This window comes from Seriola aureovittata, chromosome 12, assembly GCF_021018895.1.
Source record: "Seriola aureovittata isolate HTS-2021-v1 ecotype China chromosome 12, ASM2101889v1, whole genome shotgun sequence".
In the NCBI taxonomy this organism is placed as follows: Eukaryota; Metazoa; Chordata; class Actinopteri; order Carangiformes; family Carangidae; genus Seriola; species Seriola aureovittata.
This window is the reverse complement of record NC_079375.1, coordinates 24,512,363-24,532,431: the sequence shown is the minus strand read 5'-3', so window position 1 is coordinate 24,532,431 and position 20,069 is coordinate 24,512,363. Positions and strand designations below refer to the sequence as shown.

The 20,069-nt window shown below is 41.2% G+C and overlaps 1 protein-coding gene across 1 annotated transcript; it reads right to left on the bottom strand.

The window, feature by feature from the left end:
- Positions 1-258: 258 nt before the first annotated feature.
- On the bottom strand, positions 259-13,805 carry cop1 (COP1 E3 ubiquitin ligase). Its single transcript, XM_056392318.1, has 20 exons — positions 13,107-13,805; positions 12,923-12,982; positions 12,123-12,220; positions 11,281-11,345; positions 11,036-11,155; positions 7,813-7,881; positions 7,531-7,590; positions 6,871-6,950; positions 6,566-6,629; positions 6,251-6,365; positions 5,881-6,016; positions 5,337-5,480; positions 4,900-5,008; positions 4,365-4,446; positions 4,108-4,224; positions 3,172-3,289; positions 2,713-2,837; positions 2,327-2,487; positions 1,986-2,030; positions 259-1,419 (listed from the first exon to the last, which is right to left on the bottom strand). The coding sequence occupies exons 1-20, from the start codon at positions 13,457-13,459 to the stop codon at positions 1,402-1,404; spliced, it is 2,139 nt and encodes a 712-aa protein (XP_056248293.1). The 5' UTR covers positions 13,460-13,805; the 3' UTR covers positions 259-1,401.
- Between the last annotated feature and the right edge of the window lie 6,264 nt (positions 13,806-20,069).

Sequence of the window (20,069 nt, the reverse complement as noted above, 5' to 3'; positions counted from 1 at the left end):
ACAGTAACGGGTTTCGCATGAACTGTAATAGCCCCAGTGTAAACATGATATTTTGTGGCTCTCTGGTATTTCAGCTAATACAGATGTGTTCCAGGAGACTGAAGATTTAACAGATTATCATTTCACAGAAGGTTTAGACGCCCCATCCTCATAAGAGCCATTACCAACAGTAAACACATAACTCAGTCACACAAGTACACCCGAGAGAAATCTTAAAATGCCAGAAGTATCAAGTTAAAATATGACCAAACATGGAAAATTGTTTCGAAATAATTTATTCAGTTATACAAATACAAAACACCTCTCTCACTCAGTTATCATAAAATAGGTAGGTTTTGGCGGTGTTTACCAAATCCCCTGGATGTGTCAACACGGATCACCACTCCACAGAAACTGACAGCAGTTTGCCTGAAGTTACAATGCAGTTCAGTTCATATCAGGTGTTTTAACCTACAGTATGTGAAGAGAAATTCCATTGCTACTTAATAAAATATGATTCTGTGAGGTTTACATTTTTTAACAACCAACAAATAAGCTCACATATGTGAAAAAAAAAAAAAATCCAGTTCAATGTAGCATTGTAAATCAATGCCTTAGTTACATGAGAATTGCTGTGATTACAGACAAACATGTCAAATCTCATTTTGTTCAGATAGTAACGGAAATATCAGCAGTTTCTCAACATTTCCATAATTTACTGGTCTTCCATGACCTCCGTACACGACCTCACATCCTACACTCTTCAGAAAATGAACTGACGATACGCTTGACAGAATGAAATTCAAGTCATATTTATTAAAACTGGTTTCTCCCAATCTGGAAAACACAAAAATACACATAAAAGGGGGAAAAAAAGGAGTTCGACAAACAACGTAGGGGGGGTGGGGGGGGTGGAGAGGGGTTAAAAGCTTCACGTGAAGACATCATTTTTGCATGTCATTTTGTCTTGTGCTTTGGCCTTTAAAAGGGAAAATGCATCACACTAGTAGCATTTGGCTGGATGTACCCTCGAGAGCAACAGCTTAATTAAAAAGGTACAAGTTTTGATTTGACCTAAAACCATAAAGAGGTGTTCTATTGTAGCCGATAAACAAAAATGCTTTCTAAAGTCTCTTGTTCCATTTTGTGCCGAAAGCCGGGTCCTCGTTTTGTTGCTGTAAAACGACAGCACATCTTCTCCTGCTATACTGATGCACTGCTCCAAAGTCTTTACTGCTGTCCAAAAAAAGTGTAGCTCATTAAAAATAAGACAGGTTCAGTTTTATTTCAGCTCTGCCGGTTTTGGTGGACATCCTAATTCAGCAGGCAACTTGGGTTCTCTCCCTGCATCAGACTGATCCTCTACCAAACAAAGAGACGCTGACGGTAGTTCTGTCACCCGCTGAAGACACGGTGGGACGTTCAGACGAGCTCAAGTACCTGCGTGGAGAGAAAAGATAGACCTGTTAAGTTATCTGGAAACAAAGAGTTAAAACAAGACCAGGTCAAAACCTAGTAAACAGCTGGACCATGTCATAGGCTGGTGGCTTTCTGCCTAGTGTCAGTCGTTTATCTGTTTGCTTCTCACGGTGGACGCTGAACCCTGGTGTTGTCCAGCCATGTCGACCATTTTTGATTTGATGTGGTGAGGTTTTGAAATCTCTGCTGCTAAGACCTCTGCTGTCACCCTGTACGATGACAGTGAATAGCATTTCCTGTTTTTCTACTCAAAGATTCCAGCAATAACAGGTTACATATGGACTAACGGACCAGCAGGTTGATATTAGATCTGAGAAGATTAATTAATTGACAGAAAATTAACTGAAAACTATCAATTTATAAGTTCAGTCATTTTTTTCCAAACAAAAATGTCCAACATTCTCTTATCAAATTGACCAATTAATTCAGTCCTAATGAGTCCTGATACCCAGAGGTCTATAACAACACTCATGCTGTAGGTCTGTGGTTATCAGTATGTCTCATGTACATGTTTCAAAAATACAAACCTTGATTGTTCCTTGACTGTTTGCAGCAATCAGCACATTTGACTCCTGAAAAACAAAATATAACTAATAAAACACAGCACTGTTTCTTGAAGTTACAGCACGGATAGTTAATTACCTATAGAGCAATTAGTATAATTTGTATATTTGGATTAAATTGCACATTTTGATTGAAGACAAAGAGAGGGAACTTTAATTGTTTTTTTCATGACTCATACACCTTTCGATTTTACCAAAGGCATCAAGATGGAAAGGTGTTTTCTTCTTCCGTATGAGCACAAAGTAGTCGATGTTATATTCTTTGTAGTATATCAACAACAAGTGCAATAATGAGGCGGACTCACTCCATCAGGCAGGGCCCTCCAGCAGACAGCGCTCACAAACTCGTTGGTGTCGTCCTCCTTCTTGTCCTTGTCCAGGACACTCTTCACTGTGTCAAACTTGAATGTTAGCAGTGTCTTGGAAAGTCCTTTGTAGTAAAGGTAGAGGGAGTTGTTCTCACTGCCTGTACACACACACACACACACACACACACACACACGGAAAAGACGATGTTTTATTGGAAATCATTTTCATATTGCTAGCCAGAGTGAGAAACTTCGAAATTGTCTTCCGGATTATGTGGTGGTGGTGACCACTGCCTTTGCTAAACAAACGCCAAGAGAAATGCTGCAACACAGATTATTTTTGGAACATGGCAGTCATCATCTCACTCGGAGGAAATGCTTACCACAGGCAACATAGTCTCCATTGGAAGCTAGGCCGACAAAGTTCTTCTCATTGATGTGACCCTTGAAGGAGCGCAGACAGTGGGTTTTGTTGACGTTCCACAGCTTCAGCTGACTGTCCGTCGAGCTGCCAATTAAAGGCCAGAAATACATATTGAGTCCAGAACTGAAGGACATTCGGTGACGTGACATGTTGAAACTGCATGTCAGTGGTGTGTGGTACAACTTTCTCAGTCCAAGTATTATTTTTTTTTGTGAAATCTGGTTATTTTTTATTATAGATTAGTGGAGAAAACAGAGAATGAGCCATAAATAAATGTCAGGATAAGTGTCATGTCAAATAAAACAGTTTACGGATAATATTACAAGTACATATTGAATGATGTTAAAGTGTCTCTGTAGCAGGAATCATTTCCAAGCCCTGCTGCTCAAAATAAGAAAATAAAGCTTGACTGACTTACGCAGAAACAATTTCCTCTCCGTTGACAAACTTGGCGTAGGACACGGCCTTCCTGTGGCCTTTGAACACCATGATTGGCTGTTTAGTGTTGCGTAGATCATAGTAGTGGACGCAGTGGTCTGTGATGAATAAAAAAACAAACAAAAGGTATGTGTGTGGAGGGAGAAAATACTTACTCACTGACACTTGTTTTTCTAACAAGCTGTGTTCTTCCATTTGTTTTTAGCCTAAAGACAGTAAACCACCAAACTCCGACATTCAAGGGGGGGCTTCCTTTTTCAGGATTGGTGGGCTTGGGCCTCAGAGACACAGGCAATAAGGTAAATAAGCCAGGGCATTTCACAGCTGGATAACAGTTTCGGAGCCGCTGTTCATCCAGTATTAGCTTCTTGAAAGATTGTTTCTATGTACAACTGAATATTTCTAATTCTTACATCTCCTTTGGGACAGTAATAAATAGTCTGGACCACCAGAGTCTGTGTGACTAGAGGAAATTTAGTGGTCTACGAGGAAAAACTGCTGTGGTGTGAGGTTTGTGCACCAGGGTCAGAAAACAACAATAGTGTCACATCTCAAAGAGAGAAAAACAAGTTTCTTTGCCTGTGATTTTGATGAGAGACAGCTGAATGCACTGATCAAATTCCCTGGTTTTATTTTCTTCAATTCAGACTTGTAACGTCTAAAATAAACTGAGCTGATTGTTAGACCTGGAACTGACCCTGTACCACAACCTTTAAACCTGCTTATACACCATGTGAGGGATTATAAAGTGCATTCCCATTTAACACGTTTGTGACATGTAGGTTAGACATTTGCAAAGAATAACGATTTCTCACAATAACTGCATTTGTTCGCATCAATTTTTTTTTTTTTTACCACAACAACAATAGAACGATGACAAAGACAAGAGAGACCTAAACCCCAGGCCTCATCTTACCTGCACAGCCAAAGGCCAGGTGATATCTGGAGGTCGGACTGAATTTAACACAGCAGACATTGGCCTTGGCCTCGATGCTGGCCACCGAGTTGTCAAGATTGGTTGACCATAACTTCACTGAAAAAGAAAAAAGAAAAACAATTAACAGACATGAGAACATTTGACCCTGGGTTTAGAGGCAGGGAGTTAAGAGGCCAGAAAAATGAAAGATGATCTATGTGTGAAAACCTGTCGGACAAAATATTTTTCCCATTTACCTTTAGCGTCATCGGAACCAGAGGCTAAGAGCTTAGGGTCCATCAGATTGAAGTCGACACTCCAACACCTTTTTTCATGTTCCTGCAAACGAAGAGGAAGCGGCCTTAAAAAGGTGTCATGAAAAACATTATTGGAGATTCACTGTCTCACTGCAATGTTCTTGGTCGATTGTGATCTCCAATTTTTTTTTTTGTCTGACCTGCTTTCTAACAACTGTAGCTGACATACACAAATTGATGAATCAACAATTCTATGTTCATAATAAAAACACATAGAAATGTTCAGCAGGGTGTGTGTGGTCCAGTTTGTTGCTCCAAAGCTTACTTTGACCTTACAGGCATCGCTTTATTACCCGTTATCTTTCAGCATGAAAGCATTTTAAACTCTTTATTGTCATTCTCGTGTCTTCTTTTAAAATATGCTTTAAACTATGTGTATTCTTTTAAATGACAGCAAAGCAATGAGACGGCAAAGTAAGAATTTTGTTGCATAGTGTCATCTGTTAGTGATAATGATTCCTATGAAGTCTCATACCTGGTAGACTTTGGACCTCTGGCCGGTGAACCCATCCCACAGGATGACGGTACCCTCATAGTCACTGCTGGCCAGAAGGTTCTTGTGATAGCTGCTCCAGCTGATACAGCTGCAACAAACAAGGCTGGGATCACTCTCAGTTCACAGTGAGTCACATTCTTATCAACTGCTTCGTTCACCATTTCTTTTGACTCGGGCCTCGGCGGACAGCAGTCACACATTAAGATTTCTAGCTCCACCGGAATGGAGGCTCTGCTCTTTATTTACCCGTTGCTATGGTGATTCATAGTATTGCAGCACCATTGATGATGGCCTTTTTATTTCATTCACCACGCACAGTTCAGGGTCAGAGTCAGGGGTTTGTTAAATGTGTCTTCTGGATCTGAAAGACGTCTACACGTCCTCGCTCCTGTGGGGGAGGAATGATTTCCTCTAACCTGATTTTGGAATTGCAGGTCATTTCGTTGACAGGATAGTGGATGTCCACTGCGTCCTGGATCACAGTGCCGTACTCAAACACCTTGATCTTCTTGGTCACACCAGCAATGGCAAAGTAGTCACAGTCACGGTCGAACTCAATACTGAAACAGAAGTGGGAACACAATGGCAGAGAGTGAGTGGGCTCATCAAGATTAGAGAAGAAGATAAGATATTTCTGTTTCTCTTCCACTGTTTGTACTAGATTCAGAACTGATCTGGAAGACGGGAACACAAATCTTGTTCTGATGAGAATCAAACAAAGAAGTAAAATGTGCCCACGTAAAACCTCACATTATATATCATTCCTACCTGCAGGGCAACGATGAAAAAACTGATTCACCAAGACTTGTGTTCCTTTTTTTGACATAGCACAAGCTGAAAACTGTCTTAGGTCTGACCTGTTTTGTTAAACATTAATTAACAAAGAGCATAATTTGCATGATTTGACCATGCAGCTGAACACCGACACCGACACGCAGCTTCAACCTTTTTCTTTCGTACCTGGAGACGATACTGGAGCCGTTATACAGGTCACTGGCGTAGGAGAGGGTGGCCAGCGGCCGCACAGAGTTGTAGCGAGTGAACTTGGACAAACACTCCATGAAATCATCCAGCTGGTTCAGGTTCCTGCCCTCATCTGAAAACACCAGAAACACACCGTTGTATGCCTTTTACAAAGAGAAGCAGCAACACTTGGGCGGTCGGAGACACGACCATCCGTCCATCATCTGAGGTGAAATACACAGCTCTAAGACACGAAGCCCCCTACTCAGGTCCGTCTTTTCAGGGAACTGTAGTCATTTCTCCAGGGATCAGAACAACAGATTCTTATCCGACCAAACTGCAGTTGTACCGTGACCAAGACCTGTACCTGTGATGCGTGACATTTTGTTGGAGAAGTAGCACTGTTCTAGATCCTCGAAATGAGCCGTCAGCCTCTTTCTTCTTGACGCCAGGGTGCTGTTGTACCAGGTCTGACGCTTTCCCTGGAAAAAGAGAACAGTCAGAGAACAGTGCTAATCTAATGCTAACATTTATTCTGGTAAAACCCATTTACAGTTTTACTGAGAATGCGTGACTCTTTTTGTTACCACTACAAAAACATATATACATTAATTTAAACGCAATATCCAAAACTTGGGAACAAAGATTTTTTACAAATCACTGAGGAACTTCTCTGACTTACCTGGGTTGTTCCACCAAATCCTGGAGGCTGGCTGTAGTCTGGTGGATCAATAATACTGCTACAGCTACTCAACAAACAGACAAGACATACATGTGTGTTTAGCTAAGTAGCTGCTTCATAAAGACACAGTCCTTATTATAGAACAAATGGCATCAACATTAACATCAGTAAGCTCATGTCTGTGCTGGGAGTGAGTTTTCTATTTTAATAAACAGAGAAGATGAATGTGGTAATTTGTCCTGTGATGGCGCTGGATTCATTTCCTTTACAGATATAATTTGTCAGAACACAGAGGTCAGCTGTACCTGGCTGCTGGTGAGGGAGCCTCCACATTAGGCACCGTACACTCTGCCTCCATCATCGGGGAGTACAGCCCGCTCATTTCCTGGAAAATGACACAGAAAGAACGTGTTTGTCAGTCTCGCGCTGCGGTGATGAGTGGCTCCGGTTGTTGCCGTCTCACAACAGAATTGATTCTCAGGAGCATCTATAGACATTTTTACTACTGCTGAACCTGTTTATAAACAGAGCTGAACAAAGGGAATTGTTGCATTTTTGTATTTTCACTGGGGTTTGTACCAAACAAGCATGTTCCCTTATGTCTGGAGAATTGATTTTTAGGTCTGGGCATCTTTGTAGCATCACAATGCTTCATTTATTGTGGTATGTTGTGACACATTTTACCTTTATCAAAACAACATTTGGCCATATTGCAATTTTCGAAAAATATTTCAATTATTTGTTCAGCCCTAGATTACAACTGGGCAAAAGCAACCAACTTCCTCTCGTTTTTAGAACGGCAACATGCACCTGTCCCTTTCACCTCATGCTTCATTTATCTTTGACTCATGTTTCTCCCTCCACAACCCCCCCGATGCAAGTCCCGCCGGAGAGGCACACGTCACAGTTTCAAGACTTCCTGTTTACACCGTGCAAATGGGTGATGAGTTCTGCGTTTTCTTTACCTCAACACGCTTGATGTCCTCTTCAAGAAAGTTGAGCTCCTTCTGCAGTTGCTCCAGTTGCTGATGACGGAGCCAGAAACACATAAGTACACGCGCCTGTGGACATTTCTTTAAATCATGTGACATATTGTTTTTACAAGTAATTAAATTCGTTAAACGGTTGAGTTTTCTCCGGTGTATTAATATTTTCACATATTCTTAACAACTGCATTGTGTTCCCAACTGACGAGTCTTTGTGCAGCAGCACTCAGTCTTATATTATGTAGATAAAAACAACAGCACCTCTCTCTTGTTTCTTCTGGCTTCTTTAAGGAACTCCATGAGGATCTGTCTCTGAGCTGCTTGAGATTCCTAGTGGGGGAGACAGACAAAGTACATAATCACACACAAGTACAAGCAAAGCCAAAGAATACCTTTTGCTTATCCAGATCAAAAAGATAATAAGATATAGAAAATTTTTTAGTCCTCAGTGGAAAATGTGTTCGGTGCGGAGGCTCTGGTCTTTCTATGGCCTCATTTTATTTCTAATACCTTTTTTTTTCTAAAATTCTGCAGATCAGGATTTATCACCTGAAATGCACACATTCGTAGCTTCACATACACCTTGTGCATTTGTACTTCCACTCAAAATAAAAGTAGGGCAGTTGTAGGAGTTAATGTAAATTTTAAACATTTGGAGATGGAGACGAGATCTAAACCAAACATCAGCACCGCCTTAAAGAGCTCGTCTCATTTCTCTCCGTAGCAAAACGGATTTGAGAAGCAACGGGGAAAAGGTGAGCCACAGCTAAAACTGCAGATATTTCCATGAAGGTTTGTTTTAAGAGGCAAAACAAAAGAGCAGCCCCACCTCCAGAATTTAAAAGGCAGGAATGGAGCCTGCCATCACTCCCGCTATCAAGCTGTTAATATAATTTGGACGGTTTGTTTACTTTAATGAGTAATAGTAGAAGTAGTAATACAGGCCAGTATTTTCAATCATGTTCATTTGAGAGGGACACAAGAAAAGAAACAAAACATCCACGACTGTACCCACAATTTAGAAATTTATATGGTCAAAAAAAATGCCTTTAAGTTGTAGGGACTTGAAACATCAGGAAAAATATTTACATTCCTTTAGAAAGTGTGAATTTGATCCAGCCATCAAGTGACACATCTATATGAGGTATAAATGGGTAATTCATAATTGATATAGTAACTTCAGTGACTGTCAGAACAAATAAATCTGATTAAAAACAGTGAAATTAAACCACAGGCAAATCGTTTAAGAAAAATGAGAACACACACACGCACGCACACACACACACACTAATATAAACACATCGGTAATATATCCTGTAAATTCAGCCAAATGTCCCGATGAACGATTCCACCAGAAAGACTGGACGACCCCGCCCGCTTCATATCTGGCAAATCTGAACCAGAGTTACTGCGAAAGAAAATATTAGAGGAATGACATGAAACCAGAGGAGAGGAAGGTGGTGCCAGTGAGGAGAAGTGTTAGCGTAGTGAATCAGAAATTTGACCTGGCTCCTTTGTTTTGCAGAACAGAATAGCAAACTCGGCTGCTTTTGGAACAGCTGATAAAAGGATCTATTGCCAATTTATAAAATGTTGACTGTCAGATTCTAGACCCCAAAGTTAGAAGGAAAAAATTAAATTTCTCTTTAGAAAGACTGTCGGATAATTGGACTGAACACCCGATTCCAACGATTTCTCAAGCGGCTCAGCTCACAGACATCAGACGCACTGACACAGACAATCTCCCACGATAACATGAACGCTCTCCTTCCTCTTTACTGCTGCTGCTGAGAAAACTAACACAGTGTAAGAGTCGCGTTTGACCTTAACTGAGCCTCATGATGTCCTCACAGACTCACATTCAACACTAGGAAAGCAGCTTAACGTGTTCCTTCCTCTGATAAATGTGATCATTCCTTTGCAATCATTAATATTGTTCTTTGCACAGTGACTCTGTGATGTGTCTCCCTTCCACCCAAACTGCTGAGGGAGGAACTCTGCCCCACTGAGGCTGAGAGGAAGACAGCTGACGTCCATAGCGTTTGAACTTTTTGGTGAACTGTGGATTTAAACCATTCAGGGAGACACGACTTATTTCAGGCCCGTGTGCTTCCAGAAACTTGAACTCTAGAGAAGCCTGTTGTTTCTTGTGTTCCCACCTCAAGGCAGGTTGACATTACAGGACAATAATGTTAATGAAGTTAACATGTACGAGCTGAACCCTTGCTGAGGTGCTGGCAGATTCCTACCCGTTTGAGATTTGTACAGTTGTTTTCCGTCACTGCTCTCTGAACGGACTTCAGACACAAATCAACACGAGGAATAGAGGGGACTTCTGAAACAGCAGCCATGAAGAGGAACAACAGGCTAGTGTAGCCAACATCAGCACTGTGTATTACATTTTAACAGTTAATATAAACTTGTCAGTCCTCTCTTATGTGCAAACCATGTGATGGCGACAGTGTTTCTAAATAATGTCAAACACATCTTTGATATTTCTGCTTTGAAACGTCTCGTTACGCATCAGCCGATAATCCGATCTTGGTCGATGCATTGGTCTCGCTCTCGTGTCTGCGCCTATTCAGCCATGCAGACAGATATTGCTCGAGTTTGACAGAGGAAGCTAAATGTGATGAGGTGAAGTGGGCATCTTTGCAATTCAAGAGCAGACATTTGAAATCTGTTGCCTCGTGTGACGCAACTCAATTTCAAAACGGGTTTTGAAAGGGGTTTTAAAACTCTGTGGCTGCTGTCGCTCCGAGGGGAAAGTCAACAGGATACGTTGTGGCTCCTACTTCTCTTTTCCTGTGACTTCTTCAAGAAGAAAAAGGGATGTTCCAAACTGTCTGACAGAGAGAGAGAGGTGCACCAGATTTTACTGCCTTTACTCAGTCAGTGTAAACCAGGAAACAAACATACCCTCTGAATAATACCAGTCTCACGACACAGCAACTCTTGACTCTTTCTACGCAGCCTGGGGCACGTCCTTCCAGAAAAACTAAAACCACGTATATGACACAGCACGTCTGCTGGATAATGTCATTCCTAGATGTGTTATTGCTCATGCTCTGCATAAAAGCGAATTATGCTGTGATGCTCAAAAAAACATCCATTACAATATAACGTGTTTTACACATTTTTGATTATTCCAATTTTTTATATTATTGAATTCCCATTTTCATTGTCAAGAAAAGTTATTATTGTTCAAAACATATTCAAACAGATTAAAAACTAGGATCAGGCAACAGTTCTAACCAAAGACTGTCCCAATATTTTTCAACATAATCTCGAAAATATGCTTAAACCCAATTAACTTGTGTGAATCTCGCATTTGGAAAGTGATTCTGTATCTTTCTCCTTTTTCATGGAACATTGCACAACCTTGGTGGAGCTTATCGGTCAAAACGCAGATGCAAAATGCAAAGAACGTTTAGGAGCATTGTATATTAAACACATATCTGATCAGCCTCAGCCCCTTACTTACCGCCTCCAGCTGCTTCTTCTTCTGAACCAGGAGCTCCAGCATCAGATTGACATTTGCCAGGTCCAGGTTCTCCTGGTCAGGACTCAACACATCCTGGAAGACCTGCCACCTAGACCCGTTCTGGGAGTCAGAGACACGGATCAGTAACAAATAATGTTTTCTTTTTTTTCTCTTTTAAGGTGAGGGTGAAAATCAGAGTGTGCGAGTTAGAGGGATCAAAGCAGTTATGTGTGTATTGTACTTACAGGATGATCTAATTTTAGCCTCTTCTCCTCCGACCGTTGTTTCTGTTTAAGGATCAGTTCATTTACTGTGAACACGGTGGGGAAGGGTGGAGGGCGTGGTGGGGAAGGGGGTAAATGAGAGAGGTGAAAAGGGTTGCGTAAGTAATTGACAGAAACACTTTGAGGGTGTAACTTAAATAGTAGAGCGATGACACTTTGGGTGAGGCAGTGTAGTTGTTTCAGAGACAGTAAAGATACCACCAAAAGTTTCATTACAATAATGGCCGAGTTATCTACTTTCAAGGAGACATACAGGCGGCTTCCATCGAAGTTTATGCACTTTCACTGGAGTCTGTTAGAACATAAACTGAGCCATCTACACGTGAACTTCACATTTCACCGTATGTGTCCGTCTTCTGGATTTTGAATCTCTTATTTACCATGCAATCACCTGAGATTCCAGAGAGGCCTTTTATAAACTTTGGTTGGATAAAAAGGCAGAAAGTTCAAAACATGTAGGGGCAACCTTAACATGAGATTTGAGCAGCATAACGTATGTATTCGGTCAAATCTCACTGACATATTTAAGTCGTTATGGCCCTCACCCTCACCTTCATTCACTTCAACTTTACTGTAAACATGATGTAAATGTCAGACAAATGTATTCAAATAAAGCTGATTTTAAGATTATTATATAAAGTACAGTACGATGGATGTGCACCATGAGACAAAACAATTATGTGTTAACATACACGTTAATCATTTCAGAGGGGTTTTTTTATATCGTAAATTAAAGCAGGAAAGAGCAAAGAAGGTCACCTTACATATCAAACGAACCCCATCTTCTTAATCGTAATACCTACCAAGAAAGTTTGGGTAAAGCTGATCTACGTTATCCACGATATAGTTACACTTGGGACATCTGTTGCTGTCCTCAAGGCTCTGGCGGATACACCTGAAACTGCAGGAAGGAGAAAGTTGTGAATTCTGTGGAAATAACTGAAACAGTACAAGGAAATTAGAATAAAACGTGTTGACAGTCTGAGTCACCAGTAATAAAGTAAAGTTGCAGCTAACAAGTTTAAAACCATGTCATGCTGAGACACGTTTGACTTCTCTACTCCCACACTGCTTTTGCACATGGGTTGTTTTAAGGAAATGTTTGATCATGTTGTTGCCCTACTTTTGTTTAAATCATTTTAATATGAACATCAACATCTACCCTGCTTGACATTGGTAGTGACTCCACCTGCATGCACACACGCAGTCTCATAATTCGTGCCACATTTTCAGTCTGAATCATCTAACAAATACAATTATCATTCATTTGCAAGGGCAAAAACAATTTATCAATTGTGCATGGAGTGGGTTTGGTTTGTTCAAGTGGGAAACTGTTTTCAGAAGATTAGTTTAGGTGTTGGGTAAAGTGTTGGACACATGTAAGCATCACTGAGACACAACGTGCAAGACGATGTTGACAAAAAACATTTGGCAGATCACATTAATTGTTATTTCTTACAATCTCACAGAAGACCTCACTTTCTTATCTTTGTCGGGCATTCAAACAGCTCCTCGGCGGGCGTGTCATTGTTCCCAAACAAACTTCATATCATTTTCCATGCAAACACTTATCTCACAGCCTCTGTTACAAATGAACACTTACCAGAAACTGTGCCCACACTTTGTCATGTGTGCCTCTTCTATCATTTCGAAGCAAATGGGACTGGAAATCGGACAAAAAGCCGCGTTAAGTGCAAGTCTCAAACTTTCCCACTAGTAACATTGGATACCCTGCAACCACACAACATTTTTCCAGACACAGTTTTTTTTTTCATGACAACACTCACCAGACAAAATCGTTGCTTTTATCTTCGTATGAATTCAAGAGGCCGTTATATAAAGGTGCTTGATGGAGGGATTTCTTTCTGCTGCCTGAAGACGCTGAGGGTCTGCTCAGAGAAGCAAAGCCGCCCCGGGACGACGGCACGGCGGCCAAAGTAGGCACCGACAAGCCACCCTCGCCGGCTGCTGCCAAGGTCCGGCTGGGCACAACATTTCCAGAATTGTTACCATTACTTGTGACGGCGTTGCTGCCACCGCCACCATTTGTGTTCCCCGTGCCTCCCGTGCTGCTGCTACTTGTGCTGGGCACTGAACTCGCCCCACCAGCGTTTAGCTGTGGCCGGTTGCCTGACATCATGCAAGGCCGACAAGAAACTCCCCAAAATCCGCTGCGTTGCTGCTCAAAGCATCCGGACAGTGCTGCTATTTGGCTGCTTTAGCAGGTTGGCTAGCTAGCTGGCTCGCTTATGTGCTAGCATCCTGGGAGAAAGCAACAGTGCCCGGACATCCAGCGTTTTTTAAACTTGTCCTTTTGGTGTCTGCCTCACTTTTGTCACTGACAGCGTATTAGAAAATCACTATAATACAAAAGGCAAAAAAGCATGAACACTGAAACGGACAAAAACAACCACAACTGCGTTGTCTGGGAGATTAGCCGGCTAGCTACTGTTAGCTACGGACAGGAATCGCTTGAGTTTCCTCGACTACCCAGTTACCCAGTGCGCTCCTGCATTTCAATTACTGCCCCCTGGCGAGAAGGAGTTTAACTGCGCTGGTGGAAATATCAAACTGCACTCCAAGGTTTATTATTCCCCCCCCGCTTCATTTATGTTACTAAACTTTATTATGAAATAATTAGCAAAGAGGTTTATTTTTCACCTTAGAAACAGGGTTTATGATGAAATAATTTCAACTCAAAGGTACACTTACTAGCTTTTTTCTGGGCTTTCAACCACATCTGCCTGTTGTGCTATTAAAAGCTCACAAGAGGCAATTTAGTGGATCTTTGAGACTATTTTGGCACATATAATGAATCCAATACAGCAACTCGAACAACAGGCCAAACAATTAAAATGTTAGTCAATCTGACAACAATAGTTTTAGATGGAAATCACTTTCATGTTCACGTTAATTGTTTCTTACATTTAGTTAAGAAAGTCAAAAGCCACGTAGCAGTTATGATGCATATGAGGATAATATTCAAATATCACATTAAAATGACAAGTTCCTTTAAAAAAAAAAAAGACATTAACATGATAATAATACCTCAGGATAACAAATATACCTTAAATCAAACTGAACATCACAGATACACAGGTTCCTTTTTCAAATACTCTTAAGAAAATTATAATGACTTCAGTCTACCGTAGAAATACAGAGTGCCTCCTCATGTTTGTCCTTTTCTTTTTCCAGATGATATTGCCTTTACATCAAAAACAAGCAACTAGGTCACATCCACAAAGTGCAGCCAGTGACCGTGCCAAGAAAAACAGTGTCATGTCATTCAAGCATCCACCTGCAGCTTCGCAAATAAAACCTAAGGAGCGCTAACGTATTCATGCTCACAGTTTATCCAGCCTGCTACTTGCTTTTCCATTTTTACCTCCACATGGGCAAACAAGGGGTCCTCCATGGTAGGCACGCACAACATGGATTTTCCCATGTTTTTGTTTGCGGAAGAAGTTTATATGTATCATTATGGAGCTCAGGTAGGATGTGAAATAAGGTTTTCAGCAAGAGGAAAACTACTGGATACATTGAAGAGTAAATTAATTTCCCTGAAGAGGACCACCGTGTAAAATGTCTTTCTGTGTGCTGCACAGGTCAATCACACTGGCTTTAATTTAATGTGACTCAAAATGAAGTCGAAGTGCCGATACAAGAACACTCAATGTTTATGCAGTTTTCAGTCTACTGGCATTAAATACACTAAAATATAGAAAAATATAGAACATTTTTTAAAGTTAGGAATTATCTAGTCATATCTAGTTTCCATATCTTTATATGGGCTTTATGAAGATACAATACAGAGATACAAAGATATTTAAAACAGATAAAGGATGTAACTTGCATTTAACATCAGACACAAATATAAGTTTTAGCTCATAATTCAGGGATCTTAAAAACTGTGCACATGCAACAACCGACTCTAAATGAAACTCCCGGAGCAAAACACCTGCGGTACTGTATATACACTGTATTGCATTTGCCCCCCCCCCCCCCCCCCCCGCCCCTCTCCCTCCACCCCTTTCTATTTTATACCATTGGTAGTGAAAAGCTTGCCTTCTTTCTTTCTCCCCTTTTCTTCTTTCTTCCCCTCCTCATTTGTCCTGCACATCAGCCTGGATTTTCTCCTATTGGGTCCCCCTTTTCTGCATGAGGAACCAGGTTGTGTGTGTGTGTGTGTGTGTGTGTGTGTGTGTGAGCGGGGAATGTGTGTGGTGGTGGTGTTGGCAGGGTGGAGCTGGAGGGTCAGCAGTGTTGTTGCTTTGGAGGTTAGTGAGCGGCAGAGAGGTAGAAGAGAAAGAGTGAGTGACACAGAGAAAATAATGAGGGTGTTTGGAGAAACGAATGAGTGAGTGAGTGAGCGAGCGAGCGAGAGAGTGAGGAAAAGTGTGTGTGAAAGAGAGAGAGAAGACAGAGAGTGGGCCTCAGGGTCGTTGGGGTCAAGACCGACAAGCTCAGATGAAGGATAATCTGTGGAGGTCCCTTACAGTGGGGGGTGAGGCCCCAGTGGAGCATGCCCATTCAGACTCTCTCTCTCTCTTTCACACACACACACACACACACTCTCCACCACACACTGCCCACCCCTCTATCGCTCTCTTCCTCTCTTTCTCTTCTGTCTCTTCTCCTTCATCCTCCCTCTCGCCCCCCCCTTTTTTTTTCTTAAAACCCACCCCTCCTATTTCTTGTTGCTTTTTTTTTTTCCAACACAGTTGCAGCTGGATTTCAAAGGGCACTTTGCCAGCAAAAAAGCTGAATGTTTAGCAGGCAGATCCCTCAGTCAGGCAGGCTGGGATTGTGGAATTCCTGCCTCCCACTCTTTAGGAACAGTTTTTTTGCCCCTTCGGGGGCCCCTGCCATAACTGCCAGCGGCCTCCTCCTCCATCTCCATCTCCAGCCTCGAGCCAGGGCCCTGTTTGCAAATTGAGCCTGACAAAAAAAATAGTGGTGTCTGGGGGAGGGGGGGGACAACATTTAAGAAGGTGTGGAAGAGCAACAACTGCTTATGGTAGCTGCTGTTTTTTTTTTGTTGTTGTTATTTTTTTTTAGAGACCACTTATAGAGTGAATAATGAGTGACGATGCATCATGTCACAAGCACGAACCCGACGGCTCAAATCCAAATCCTACAAAACAATGGAAGCTTTAAAATCCACACGTGGTAAAACACAGAAGTCTTCAAACAGGTGACAGTATATTGTAGCTGTAAAGTTTTATAGTATTTTCAAGATCAGTATAGATTTTGTTTGCAGTGTCTGGAAACATCTCAGCGAGTACACCTGTCTTTTCAGTTAGGAAGGCCTGCACAAGTTGCCAAGAGCTATTTTTCCATTTGCAAAGTAACTTTTCAAGAGTCACAACATCAGATCCATACATGATAAGCTGCAAAAAGACACACAGTTTGGGTCTGGTTGGAAAATTCCATGATGCATATTTTTTATTTGTTTAATTATTTACTACACTTACGCACGCACACACACACACACACACACACACACACACACACACACACACAAAAAGTGGGTAATGAGTGCAGTGAGTGCAATACGGTAGATTCAGTTACATTGTGCTCTGCAGAGTCACCTCTTCTGCTGGCTATGCAGGAATGTAATGAGAAATCTAGAAGGTATTTCTCCTCCGTTCAATAGAGATCGCTGCTGCGTGACAATGAAGGACTAAACATGTTGTTGTCTGAGATGTGGATGTAACATTTTCCGAACATGTACGCCGACAGCCGCACAATTACTGACAAAAGAAGTTAAGATTTTTTTTTTGTGTCAAAAGTATAAAATTCCTGGATTATCTTAAAGAGAACTACTGTTTAATTCAAATGTGGTATCCAAACTCTGTATAAATGATCTTATTTTTGTGGTTAGTATGTGTGTATTTCTGCATGTGTGTATGTATATGTGCATGCAGATGTATATAGCATATTGTTTTGTATTATTTGCCTATCAGAGAATTTTTGTATTTGTTTATGTAACAACATCAATAAAATACAATAATTACAAATATGATTTCATGTCATTTTCACCTTCAGTTGCACAGTTATTATATAATATCCCATCATACATTTCTCCTTACACCCCCCCACCTGCTTTTATTCCTCCCTCTCACCTGATGCTTCCTCTCCCTGTTTTTTCAGCCCTGACTCGGCCCACACAAACACAAAAGTTTCGGAACAAAGCAGGTAGCATATTTGGATGATAAAAAGCTCGCAAAAACCCTTTTCATGTGTGAGACAGATGTTGTGCCTGTCCGTGCTGTACCACTGAAGAGAGCCAGAGCATGAGCGAGAGCGAGATAGGTAGATCAAGACAAGAGGGAGGGAGAGAGGGAGGGAGGGAGGGAGAGAGGGAGGGAGTAAGAGGAAAAGAAAAGGAGGAAAGGGGAGAGGGAGGGAGAGGGTTACTCAAACCTCACCTCCTTCACTTTGGATTGTGCGTGTGTGAGAGAGAGAGAGAGAGAGAGAGAGAGAGAGAGAGAGAGAGAGGGAGGGGAAGCAAGGTAGAGATCAAACACACTTATGTTAGGCTACTAGTTTATTTACTATACTGTACTTACGTGTAATTAATAATAATAGTATATGTTACTTCATACTTCTACTCCATCCTATTAAATAAGAAAATATTTAATATTTTATAAATATAAAATATTTTTATACCCAATCTGAGGACAGGTTCCTTCGCAAATGAAGGTTTTACACACAAAACCAATGACGAGCTCCTAAAATAAACCAACGCATATACAACATAACTGCATCAACACTGGGAAATGTTGCATATAAAAGTATCAGCAATAAAGTGCATTACAATATATTTACAATATTATATGTGCAGTTTTGCTGTACAACATTTTGCCAATGGTGGTTCACAAAAAATGGCCCCCTGTGAATGTATGTCATTGAGTTCTTATTACTCATTCATGTGTATGTAGTGCTGCACGGTTGTAGGTGAGGTGGAGTTCATTTGAACTATTTCATTTACTGTGAAACGGGTCATTTTGTTTTATAATTTGACCTATAAGGTTGCATGATATTCCACAGGCTCACTGGATGATTTGTTTTTGATCAATCTGTAGAGTAACTCATCGGTAATGTAACTGGTAACTGGAGCCTGTCAGTAAATGTTATGGAGTTAAAAAGTGCATCATTTCCGCAGAGGAAATACTCACAGGAAGTACAAGTACCTCAGATTTATATTGACATACAGTAGACTGTGTACCATGTGGATCCCACCACCTCATTCTGCTGATGATAACATTTTGAATGCCAGACTTTTCCTTGGCACGGGGGCTTGTGCACTTACTTTAACTTAAGTAAAGAATCTGAATACCCACCAAGATGAGAGGATGGTCGAATGAGGTAAGGAGAAGAAAAATAAATACGTAAATAAACTGTGCCTCCCGCCCCCTCCCTCCCCACCAGCCCCACTCCCCCCACCCGAACCTCCAACACCACCACACTTCCCCTACCGGTGATGTCAGGGCGGGCAGGGGCTCCCTGATTAAAAAAAAAACCCCAAAAAAACCTTTGGACTCGGGAGAAGCGACAGAGAGAGAGAGAGAGAGAGAGAGAGAGAGAGAGTGAGTGAGTGAGTGAGAGAGAGAGAGAGAGAGAGAGATGGAGGAGTGAATGGAGGAGGATATTACAACTACTGCATGGACCGGTGCAGAGGAGCAGCAAGTCACTCTCTGAAGCGCTCACAGACGCACAACAATACCAGGAGGAGCTGACGCGCAGATGCCGAACCATGATTTAATGGACTAAAATTTTTTCAATTCTTTCTCAAAGATTTATCTGAAAGCTTCTGCTCAACAAGTAGGGCAACTGTTTCAGAGCTGGCACTTTGCACTGCACTTCATTTTGCCTCTGGAGTTGATTTTTTTTTTTATTACTCTGATTCACCTTGCAGCCATATTTTGGAACAAGACGCATAAATGATGCCGCAATGGTCAGGTAAAAAGACATAAGAGGCCTGGTGCAAAGTCAGTATGGAGTGAAATCTGATTTATTCATGCAAATTCAAAACAAAGGAAACTGCGTCCAAATTTTTTCTCAGTTTCTAAAATAAGTCTGTTTCTTATGATTTAAAAAAAAAAAAAATTAAAATCAGCCTGGTGACGTTTTTAAATTTGTTTCTTTACCTCATGGGCTCAGCCTACTGAAAGACAGACAGTATTTTTTTTTTTCTTCTTCTACCTGTACCAGAAACAAAGTGCCAGAGGCTGCAGATATTTCGCAGACAGTAAACATGAATGGAAAAGACGCAAAGCTTCGCTTCTAAAGGTCCGCGCAAAGTGCAAGAGAGTGGAGAGCCACTGCAGCTGCGCCAACAAAGGATTTAGGTTAACTTAGCTGAAGGTCTGAATGTTTCCTGAGATTCTTCAGGAGTGTTAATTCAAAAAAAAAAAAAAAAAATTAAATACCAAATATAGACCAAGAACCTCAACGCGCAATAAGTCCACGTGAAAAACATTGAATGTGACGTTCTCTTTATTAGTTTGATCCCTTTGGAATGCACTGATACTTTATATTAGATTACTCTCCTAATTTGTTTACTTAAATATGTTAATTTTCTTTATTGCTGGGGAAATGTGCGCAAATTAATCTAATAATCACAGTCTGGTGTGAGACCTATTGCTGCTGACTTAGAAACCAGGTGCTGACTTTTAATAGCTCAAATCTCCCCCCTTTATTCTCAACAACAACAACAACAACAACAACAACAACAACAACAACAA

Bases quoted from the DNA above. Each gene is read 5' to 3' on its own strand.
- cop1 (XM_056392318.1), bottom strand. From the start codon at position 13,459: ATGATGTCAGGCAACCGGCCACAGCTAAACGCTGGTGGGGCGAGTTCA. The intron at 6,630-6,870 runs GTACAGCTGACC...TTTGTTGAGTAG, and splicing joins GCTCCCTCACCAGCAGCCAG to CTGTAGCAGTATTATTGATC. The intron at 6,366-6,565 runs GTAAGTCAGAGA...CTCTTTTTCCAG, and splicing joins GATTTGGTGGAACAACCCAG to GGAAAGCGTCAGACCTGGTA.